Genomic DNA, 10,302 nt, shown 5'->3' with positions numbered 1-10,302 from the left:
GAGCATATTATACCAGAGAACACGCCAAGAATAGTGGGCTGCACGCCTTCTGGATGACCAGCAAATCATACTGTTCTGGGGTAAGTCTGCCATCAGCTTTTGTCACGCTAATAACCTCAAGAGTCCAAGGTTACAATGTAAGGACATAGTCAAGTGTAACACATAAGACGGGACCTGAAGTCTCTCGTTTTCGTCTCCCCGCACTTTAGGCGTGGCGTTCCCGTGTCATTGCTCCAGGGCCTTATTCTCATTTAAGTTAAACAGAGTTACAAAAGTAGGGCTTAAATTCCAAGGCTTCAACGTTTATAGGTGATGGACGTAAATTCCTGAATATAATTGGCTTCTCTTATAAGTCACACACACACACACTCGTGGACTTAAGACTATTAGTCACATACCCTCGAAATGGTGGCTGCAATCGAATTATCAAGTCACATTCCATTCCTATTGGGGAGCGCTTTGAGCAAACTAACAGTTTAACTTTCGAGGTTAGCATTTCTGCACAATGTGATGTGCTAAATATCGATTGGTTATTGGCTGATATGCAGGTAGGAGCAGGGGACTTCATCTATTGTGGGGAAAGATCAGCACTATCTATTCACATTCTCATTTCCACCTGGGAACTTCATTTCCACCTGGCACTTAATATCATAAGGAGAAAACGGCGTGACAGGAGAATGGCACTATCGACTTCCCCGGAATTAAATAGCCAATCGAGACCCCTGGTCTACCGTCACTCGCCATATATTTCCCCGTCTCGTGTGGTATTTCGAGGTGGGATTCCCTAATTTGTTTTGCTTTTAGCTGAAGATGCAGTGTTATTGGCTGCATCCCTTTACTATCATGCGCATGTTTGCATTTCCCGGTCGGGTCTATTGTCAAAATGGCTCAGCTGGCTCTATATAAACCATCTTTCCCCGGCCTTCATTGTCCACGTTCCTCAAGCAAGCCACTCGCAAGCATCCGCCTTGCTGACCTACCTCGGTGATTTAAGGTCAAGATGCGTTATTCTCCTGTGATCAAGTATCTTTCTTTAGTAGCATGTGCCAATGCACAGCTACTAGAGATCCCCGCGGTGGATGCTATAGTCAGTTCTGCCTTGGCTCCCTTTGAGAAGTATATGTCCTTCGGTGCTGCAACGAAAGTCGCCACGGCTGCCGCAGGTTTCCAAACCAAGGCCGCGAGCACCAAACATGGCGTTGCAGCAGTGGCAGCAGCAGATACTCCGTACTGGCTAGCAGATATCGCCCATCAAGGAATCGCAGCCTTCAACCCGAACCCTCCTGGCTACACTGTCTTCCGCAACGTGAAAGACTACGGTGCTAAAGGTGAGAATTCAAGAACCACCCCTATCCCTTGAGAAGTACTAAAATAATTATAGGTGATGGTGTGACCGACGATACGGCCGCCATCAACGCGGCCATAAGCGCCGGCGGTCGTTTTAGCCCGGCAAGCAGACAATCCTCCACCACGACTCCTGCGATAGTTTACTTCCCATCTGGAACGTACCTGATTTCAACCTCGATCATCGATTACTATTTCACCCAGCTGATCGGTAACCCGAATGCAATGCCAGTTATAAAGGCAACTGCAGGTTTTGTCGGACTTGGCTTGATTGACGGCGACCAGTACCAAAACGATGGAAACCAGGGCTGGGGATCGACGAATGTGTTTTTCAGACAGATCCGAAATTTGAAATTGGACTTGACTGGCATCCCTGCCGGTACTGCTGCGACTGGTATTCATTGGCCGACTGGTCAAGCTTCCAGCATCCAGAATGTTGTCATTGCTATGAGTTCTGCTTCTGGAACACAGCACCAGGGTATCTTCATTGAGAATGGTATGTTGGTATTTGAATTCTTTTAGGATCTATACTAATGCAATCCCAGGCTCTGGCGGGTGGATGACCGATGTGACGATTACTGGTGGTCTCTATGGTGCCAATGTTGGCAACCAGCAATTCACAATGCGGAACATTGTTATTTCGAATGCAGTGACCGCGATTTCTCAAATCTGGGACTGGGGCTGGACTTACCAAGGCCTGTTGATTTCCGACTGCACAACTGCTGTTTCGATCAGCAATGGTGGTGCTGGGGCCCAGCTCGTCGGCTCGGTCAACATCCTTGACAGCACCATCAAAAACTGCCAGAACTTTGTCGAAACCGCTTGGCAGAGCTCAGACCTATCAACTGGCAGTCTAATTCTGGAGAACATCGATCTGAACAATGTCCCGGTTGCCGTCAAAGGCGTCAGTGGTACTGTCCTTGCTGGGGGTTCCACGACCATTAGCGCATGGGGACAAGGCCACAAGTATACTCCAAACGGACCGACCAACTTCCGGGGCGGTTTTACTGCGCCGACACGCCCTAGCGCTTTGCTTGCGAGCGGATCGAACCGGTACTTTACCAAGTCCAAGCCTCAGTATGCACAATCACCGGTAGCTTCGTTTGTCAGCATCAGAAGCGCAGGCGCCAAGGGAGATGGTTCGACCGACGACACGACAGCCATTCAATCCGCATTGACATCTGCCGCGTCTGCAGGTAAGATTTTGTTCTTCGACCAAGGAAATTATAAAGTCACCAACACTCTTTACGTCCCGCCGGGCTCTCGGATTGTCGGCGAAGCATATTCTGTCATCATGGCCACTGGCAGTGTATGGTCGGGCATTACCAAGCCCGTCCCTGTGGTTCAAATTGGCAAATCTGGAGAATCTGGGTCCGTTGAATGGTCCGATATGATTGTGAGCACCTCGGGCTCTACACCAGGAGCTGTACTCGTCGAGTGGAACTTGGCGGCGACATCAGGTTCTGGAATGTGGGATGTTCACACTCGAATTGGAGGCTTCCAAGGATCTAAGCAGCAGGTTGCTCAGTGCCCGACAAACGCACCTGTTTCTGTGGACTGCCAGGTTGGCTACATGTCCATGCACATTACCAAAGCTGCCAGTGGTGTGTACTTGGAGAATGTCTGGCTTTGGACCGCCGATCATGACCTCGAAAGCCCAACCAACACCCAGATCTCAGTGTATACCGGTCGTGGTCTCTTGATAGAAGGAAAGAATGTCTGGCTGTAAGTGACAACGAATCCCCACCATGCTCTCTCACAGCTAACACTGGCACAAGATACGGAACGGGCTCCGAGCATCACTCGCTGTATCAGTATCAGTTCTCAGGCGCAACCTCGATCATGGGAGGATTCATACAGACAGAAACTCCGTAAGTCATCCTATACATGATACTACCCTTGTGTCTCCTGTCCTAACCAATTGCCCACAGATACTACCAGCCAAATCCCAACGCAGCCAACGGCCCATACCCCAGGAACCCGGCTCTCAATGACCCCGACTATAGCAGCTGTCTCGGCGGAAACTGCAACTCTCTTGGTCTTCGGATTCTCAACAGCAAGGATGTGATTATCTACGGGGCTGGGCTATACAGCTTCTTCAACAACTACAGCACCACCTGCTCTACATTCCCCCTTCCGGAGGATTGCCAAAGCATGATCTTCAGCGTTGAGGGCAGCACAAGCGGACTGGTAGTATATGGGCTCAACACTGTTGGGACAAATTATATGATTGTGAAGGATGGTACTGCGCTGGCGACGGTTGCCGACAATCTGGCCACCTACGCTGCTACTATTGCCTACTTCACCTTCTAGGGCACAGCTCGGATTCCAACAATTCCATCTACCCCTGCTTTTACACTCAAAAGTTAAGACAAGGGTTGAATCTTCGGAGGATGGACATAGTACATATCCTAGTGGAACAAATCATACATATTCAAGACTCGAAATCTCTCTATCTCATCGCAAGGCACTTTCATGGGAGGATTTCATATTTTAGCTGCCGCTTTTATGAGGGCGCTCATTCTGTGATCAAATGCGGCAAGAGGCATTAAATAGTCTAAATTTGAAATTTTGCACACATTCAACAAAAACCAAGGGAAATTGAATTGCTCGGATATGAATCCGGGGTTCCTCGATGAGGGGTCGGTTACCCCGGAAAAAAAGCATATAAAGACCTCGGGATACACCAAGCCTCTTACTCTCAACCAGTTATCATGACGAAAGAAGAAGTAATCTCGTTCGATTCCCTTCCCCTAGATCCAACAGGCCCGCGAGGAAATGCCTGGGGTCGATTTGGAAAAGATGATCAACTTGGGACCCTGAACCTACTCACTCCCGAGCGGATCGTCCAAGCCGCGAAGGAAATCCAAACTGGCGTGCGAATCTCGCTTGACTGGCCGTTGAGCATGCCTTCACATCCTAGCTTCAATCGCCATCCATTTAAGCAGGAGATTGTTCTTCGGAATCCGAATTGTGTTTATGATGACATCCTGACATTCAATAGTCAAGGGTCAACTCAATGGGATGGATTCAGACACTACGGTATGTTACTGAGTGGTTATAGCCCGGCTTTGAAGATTATCGCTTATTGGTTCGTGGTTCTAGCAAACCAGAAGTCCCGGCAGTTCTATAACGGACATACCACAGAAGAGATAGAAAGCTCGGATATCATTGGAATTCACTGTATGAACCAGATCTTAATATACCTGTTTAATCCAGTGCTAACATCAACCATCATATAGCCATATGTGAACATGGTGGAATAACAGGCCGCGGCGTCCTCCTCGACTACGCAGAATGGGCCACCACAAACTCAATCTCCATCTCTGCTCTTAAATCTGAAGCCATCACTATCGAGAACCTGAAACGAGTAGTCAAAGATCACAATCTCAATTTTCAAAAGGGTGACATTCTTTTCATCCGCAGTGGTTTCACGGCCGCATACAACAAGCTGGACAACCAGCAGCGAAAAGACCTAGCACTCCGCTCATCGCCGGATTTCAGCGGCGTCGAGGCGACAGAAAGTATGATGCGGTGGTTATGGGAGCATCAGTTCTCTGCTGTCGCTGGTGATGCGCCGAGCTTTGAGCGTGCGCCCATCAGAGGTGCCCATGCAGATCCGAATTTTAATTTGCATGAGTGGGTGCTGGCAGGTTGGGGAACTCCTATTGGGGAGATGTTTGATTTGGAGAAGTTGTCGGAGCATTGTAAGGCTACTAAACGTTACAGCTTTTTCTTGTCTAGTATGCCTTTGAAGGTTGGTCTCTATTGGTTGTTGTGTTGGGATTGTGCTAATTCAGAGTCTAGGTTATTGGTGGTGTGGCTAGCCCACCTAATGCATTTGCTATTTTCTAAATTTAATTTATCTACTGAAATGAATTATTTGAAAGATCTTTTACTCCAAAGTGTCCACAGAAATCCTGGCGGGATTGTGCCGCCGAGTGTGCCGCCGGGTGGAGAAGGACAACAACATCGCGAAGGACACTGAAATTGATAAGGTGCACAGTTGCACAGTGGGAAAGTTGGATCCGAGCCCCCCGTAGATGATCAAAAGGTATAAGTATATCCCTCTACAACCCCTCGATCCACACAAACCAATTCACAAATCATTCCATCTTCCCTTCTATACACATCTTCCAAGACACTCTCCATTTCTCGCCCACCATGCCCATCGAAATCCCCCAAGCCAACTCCCTTAAAGACCTATTCAGTCTCAAAGACAAGGTCGTAGTCGTCACCGGCGCATCCGGGCCTCGAGGAATCGGCCTCGAAGCAGCCCGCGGCTGTGCCGAGATGGGTGGCAACATCGCAATCACATACTTCACACGACGCGAGGGAGCCGAAGCAAACGCCAAAGCCCTACAAGAGGAGTACGGCGTCCAAGCCAAAGCCTACAAATGCGACACATCGAAATGGAACGAAGTACAAGAACTGGTCGCGAACGTGATCGCCGACTTCGGCAGGATCGACTCGTTTATCGCGAACGCGGGCCGTACCGCTGACGCGGGTGTTCTCAATGGCTCGGTTGAGGCGTGGGAGAATATCATCCAGGCGGATCTTAACTCGGTATTTTACTGTGCTAAGGCTGTTGGTCCTCATTTCAAGGAGCGTGGAAAGGGAAGCTTTGTGATTACTGCTTCGATTTCGGGTCATATTGCCAATTACCCGCAGGAACAGACTTCGTACAATGTTGCTAAGGCTGGGTGTATTCATATGGCTCGTTCGCTGGCGAATGAGTGGAGGGACTTTGCTCGTGTTAATAGTATCTCGCCTGGATATATTAATACGGGGCTTGGGGACTTTGTGGATGCGGAGACTCAGGAGGGTTGGAATAAGATGATTCCTATGGGTCGTCAGAGTGATCCTAAGGAGTTGAAGGCGGCTTATGTGTACTTTGCTAGTGATGCTAGCACTTACACTACTGGTGCGGATCTGCGGATTGATGGAGGTTATGTTTGTCGGTGAAGAGGATCTGTCTTGAAGATAAGGAGAAGCTGTTGTGTTGTCTGCTTTGTATTTAAAAGGTGTAATGAACAGGCCTCAAAGAAATACTACCGCTTCGAAGTTGTCACAGTGTCAAAGTTCCTCCATCAATAACAATATCAGCACCAGTAATGTACCGTCCCGCACGCTGACTACACAGAAGAACAACAGCTCCAGTAATCTCTTCAGGATCTCCCATCCGGCCCATCGGACAACGGGAATCCCAAATCTTCCTAACATCCGCCAAACTATCCCCAGCATTGAGAATGGTATCCATATATCCGGGACTAATACTATTCACTCTGATCCCATAAACAGCCCACTCCGCAGCCAGATTTCGAGTCAGATGCGCAACCCCAGCCTTGCTCGCATTATAAGCAGCCTGCGGCTGCGGGAAATTGGTATAGTGGGCAGAAATCGACGCAGTGAACAAAATACACCCGCCTTTGCCTGAGGATTCCATTCGCTTTGCTGCTGCCTGAGCGCAGAAGAAAGATCCGTTCAGGTTGACGTCTATCACTCTATTGAACTGGTCGGGTGTTACTGTGAGAGATGGGTGGCAGCCGGGGATACCAGCAAAGCAGCAGAGGATATCGATGCCTTCCATTGTCTTGTTTGCCTGCTCGAATGCGGCTTCGATTGATTCCATTGATGTCACGTCCAAGGGAATTTTGGTTATATTGGCAGAGGGAAACTCCGATGCCAGTAATTGGATTTGCTCTTCTGATGTCTCCAGGGTCCTGGGGAGATCCATGATACACAGTGAGGAAAGACCGTGCTCTAGGAGAGCCTGTGCGGAGATTATGCCTAGTGCTCCTGCTCCGCCAGTGACTATGGCTTTTCCGTAAACTTGAAATCGCGCTTCGGCTCGTGATAGAGCAGATGTAAAGGGTACTGGAGTGAGGGGGCGAGTGAGGGGACTTGATCCCTCCGACAAGATCATCATGGGAAGGACTCGGGAGGTTAGCGAGGCTCGCTGGTCCTCACTCGCTCCTGTTGAGGTGTCAGTAGACATATTGATTTTGTAAGATTGAATTTGACAAATCGGTGTTTAGCTAGAGATTAATGAAATAAGTTGGTTCTTGGGATTGGAGGACAAGACGGTTGACACTGGAAGAGGATGCAAGAAGTGGGAACCATTTGGAGAATTTGGGGTATCTGCAGCACAACGATTAATTATAGAAACGGGAATATTATTGGTGATCAGCGAGCAGTGATAAATTATGGAGTACGAAGCTCGAAATGGTTCAATTTGAAAGTACGTGCAGATGGGAACAGGCGGCTGCGAGGCGGGAGACTTCCGCCAAAGTGGGGGACTCGGGGAATTCATTGACATCTGAGCGGTGACAAGAGATCAGAGTGGGCTAATCTGACTGGAGCCAAGTGAACTGGTAGTCAAAGGTCCGAGACGGGGTCGCCCTTTCTTAATTCATTCTATATGAAGAACCAAGTTGTAGTTATAGCCTCTCGAATTTTATAAAAACAATCATTCCGCTAAATTACAACACATCCCCTTTTCCTACTCCTGTCCGAGTTCGTACTGTTTCTTCCGTCTTGTTCACGGAGCGACAGTCTTTAGGATGACATCTGTCATCGCCAATAACTTCTCCTCCTCGAGTCTGCGGCCAACCAGTTGCAGACTAACCGACATGCCATGTACGGACTCGGCAGAGTCTGATTCTGTCAGTATATGAACACGCCAAGACTTTAAGTATAAGCCACTTACAATCTTCTTGAATCTTCGCGTCCATCTCACTCAGTGCCTTATGGTCGGAGTATGCTGTATCAATAGCCTTATCGGTGTTTACACCACAAGGGAACGAAACAGCCGGATAATCGAGCAAGTTGAAGACACATGTATACCCAGCGTAAGCAAATTTGCCGTTCTCAACGCTGCTGTATGGAGTGGTAGGGCCTATAGAAACCGGTCAATAAAGAAGGCAGTCTTGCTGAGGCGGGCGGACTTACATAGAAGAGCATCAATACCAGTATCATTCCACCGATCCAGGTAAGCTTTGCAGAGAGCGTTGCGACGACCATGAATCTGCCACAGATCGTACACGCTTATTTCCTTTGCGTCCTCGTAGGGCTTCATTTCCGGGCGGAAAGGCTCCCCTGTTGGTTCGAGGAGATCCCGTACAGACTTTCCTCCGTCTGCGAGGAACAAGCGCCCGAGTATAATAAGCATCTCCATGTGTTCGGTCGACGGCCAGTTGACAATCTCGTGGCCAGCTGCCTTTAACTTCTCGACGGTCTCCTTAAGGGCACGAGCAACAGGAGGCGTTGGGGAAATGAATCCGTCGTCCCAGAGGACACCGATTTTGAGAGTCTTCTTTGGCTCTACAGAGCGCCAGGGGATGGGGACGCATTTCGGGTCACGGATCCAGGGTTGTAGGCCGATAATGGTGCTGGACCAGTAAACGATTTCTTCCAGAGTCTTGGCTATCGGACCGCTGACGCCAATCACGGATTCTTGGCCTTCTAGACAGGCGCGTGAGCGGGTGTTGGGGAAACGCCCGGCGGAGGCGCGGATGGTGAAGGTGCCGGTGCAGGCGGCTGGCATACGGAGGGAGCCACCTAGCAGAAACAATTAGCATTGTCTTTTGTGGGAGCTTTTCGGTGTTCATACATACCGATATCACTGCCGACGCCAAGTCGACTACCACCGAACGCAATCAAGGCAGATTCTCCACCAGACGAGCCTCCGGTGGTGAGATTGCGATTCCGTGGGTTGACCGTGCGGCCGAAAAGATTGTTCACAGACTCGGATATCATCATAGCGGTTGGGACATTGGTCTTGCAGTAGAGCACCGCGCCAGTTTCAAGGAGGAGATCGACAACCATGCTATTGTAGGTAGCAGGTTTGCCTACCAGGGACGTGAACCCAATAGTTGAATCAAAGCCAATGAAGTTGAAGTTATCTTTAAGAGAGATAGGCAGGCCGTGGAAGGGACCCTTTGTCTTTCCGGTTTGTTGGAAATAGAGATCGAGCTCCTTAGCCCGCGCGATGGCCTTGTCAAAGAATATTTCCGACAAGCAGTTTGTCTGGGTCAAAATTAGACATTGTTCAAATTGTATTTGGGAGAAAGAGTACCAATTGTTGGGCCACCGCCGCAGTCTTACAGAACGCCTTGGTCACCTCCTCCGACGTCCATGATCCCGAAGATAGATGAGATAGGATCGTCAGAGCAGAAATCGAAGTGATTTCCAGTTCGCGTTCAGTGAAAAATCCGGATTCCCGTGGAAAAGTGGTCACATCCAACTGATCTTCAGGGGGGAAAATAGCAGCAGGGATGACCCATTCGGCTGGAATTGAATTCTTGAGCGCTTGGCGCTTTGTGGCGGCAATTGATTCCCACGACATGATGATAGGGGCAGCACGGAGTAATGATGTTGATAACAGAATATCAGTATAGCTATAAGTATCGATGTATAGCGTTTTATATGTTAAACCTGGAAGTGGGTCCAATGTGGACCAATGTATACTACCGGAGGTTAATCGGACCAGAGGGTCAAACACGTGGATGGCGTGATTAGCACGTTCGGTTAATCATAACCCAGCAATCAACTGCCGATAACGAAGGGTAACTGAGACATAGACTAATATTTCCTCTTTGGGACTTAGTTCTTCCGGGGTCTGGACCTCCAATATTGATAAGCCGGGGCCATCTATGCTGCTAGAGCTGGATTTAAACCTCCAGGAAGTTATGCTCTAAGAATCACATGGATTTATGTATATAGGGCTAGATTTATGCTTTTAGAGCTAGAGTTATTCGTATACTTAGGGCAAAAGATCAATGAGTCAACACCATCCTTTAGCCCACCAGACTTATAGGCCCTCTAGATAAAATAACAAATCATTCATCATGTAGAGGTTCGATTCCTGCTTGGTGATGTAAAGTGACTTCATCTGGATCTTGGTCGTGTATAGTACGGTCTAGCATATGCTAAATGCCTTGGTACATCTTCGGCTTC

At 48.8% G+C, this 10,302-nt stretch overlaps 5 protein-coding genes across 5 annotated transcripts; 3 read left to right on the top strand and 2 right to left on the bottom strand.

Moving 5' to 3' along the window:
• Positions 1 to 1,000: 1,000 nt before the first annotated feature.
• Positions 1,001 to 3,657, top strand: N7517_006568 (glycoside hydrolase family 55 protein; the record flags this gene model as incomplete). The annotated part of the gene is made up of 5 exons (XM_056724298.1): positions 1,001 to 1,328; positions 1,382 to 1,840; positions 1,890 to 3,069; positions 3,123 to 3,215; positions 3,276 to 3,657. The coding sequence occupies 5 exons, from the start codon at positions 1,001 to 1,003 to the stop codon at positions 3,655 to 3,657; spliced, it is 2,442 nt and encodes an 813-aa protein (XP_056580548.1).
• A 401-nt stretch (positions 3,658 to 4,058) lies between these two features.
• Positions 4,059 to 5,199, top strand: N7517_006567 (uncharacterized protein; the record flags this gene model as incomplete). The annotated part of the gene is made up of 4 exons (XM_056724297.1): positions 4,059 to 4,386; positions 4,450 to 4,527; positions 4,587 to 5,101; positions 5,152 to 5,199. 4 exons carry the CDS (start codon positions 4,059 to 4,061, stop codon positions 5,197 to 5,199), a joined length of 969 nt encoding a protein of 322 aa, XP_056580547.1.
• A 309-nt stretch (positions 5,200 to 5,508) lies between these two features.
• Positions 5,509 to 6,309, top strand: N7517_006566 (SDR family oxidoreductase; the record flags this gene model as incomplete). The annotated part of the gene is made up of 1 exon (XM_056724296.1): positions 5,509 to 6,309. One exon carries the CDS (start codon positions 5,509 to 5,511, stop codon positions 6,307 to 6,309), a length of 801 nt encoding a protein of 266 aa, XP_056580546.1.
• A 103-nt stretch (positions 6,310 to 6,412) lies between these two features.
• Positions 6,413 to 7,342, bottom strand: N7517_006565 (uncharacterized protein; the record flags this gene model as incomplete). The annotated part of the gene is made up of 1 exon (XM_056724295.1): positions 6,413 to 7,342. One exon carries the CDS (start codon positions 7,340 to 7,342, stop codon positions 6,413 to 6,415), a length of 930 nt encoding a protein of 309 aa, XP_056580545.1.
• Positions 7,343 to 7,885: 543 nt separating this feature from the next.
• On the bottom strand, positions 7,886 to 9,691 carry N7517_006564 (uncharacterized protein; the record flags this gene model as incomplete). Its single annotated transcript, XM_056724294.1, has 5 exons — positions 7,886 to 8,001; positions 8,054 to 8,242; positions 8,296 to 8,904; positions 8,961 to 9,372; positions 9,422 to 9,691. The coding sequence occupies 5 exons, from the start codon at positions 9,689 to 9,691 to the stop codon at positions 7,886 to 7,888; spliced, it is 1,596 nt and encodes a 531-aa protein (XP_056580544.1).
• Between the last annotated feature and the right edge of the window lie 611 nt (positions 9,692 to 10,302).

The sequence above is a fragment of the Penicillium concentricum genome, assembly GCF_028827145.1.
Source record: "Penicillium concentricum strain IBT 3081 chromosome Unknown utg000002l_segment0_segment0, whole genome shotgun sequence".
NCBI lineage: Eukaryota > Fungi > Ascomycota > Eurotiomycetes > Eurotiales > Aspergillaceae > Penicillium > Penicillium concentricum.
This window is presented reverse-complemented; position numbering and strand designations above follow the sequence as displayed.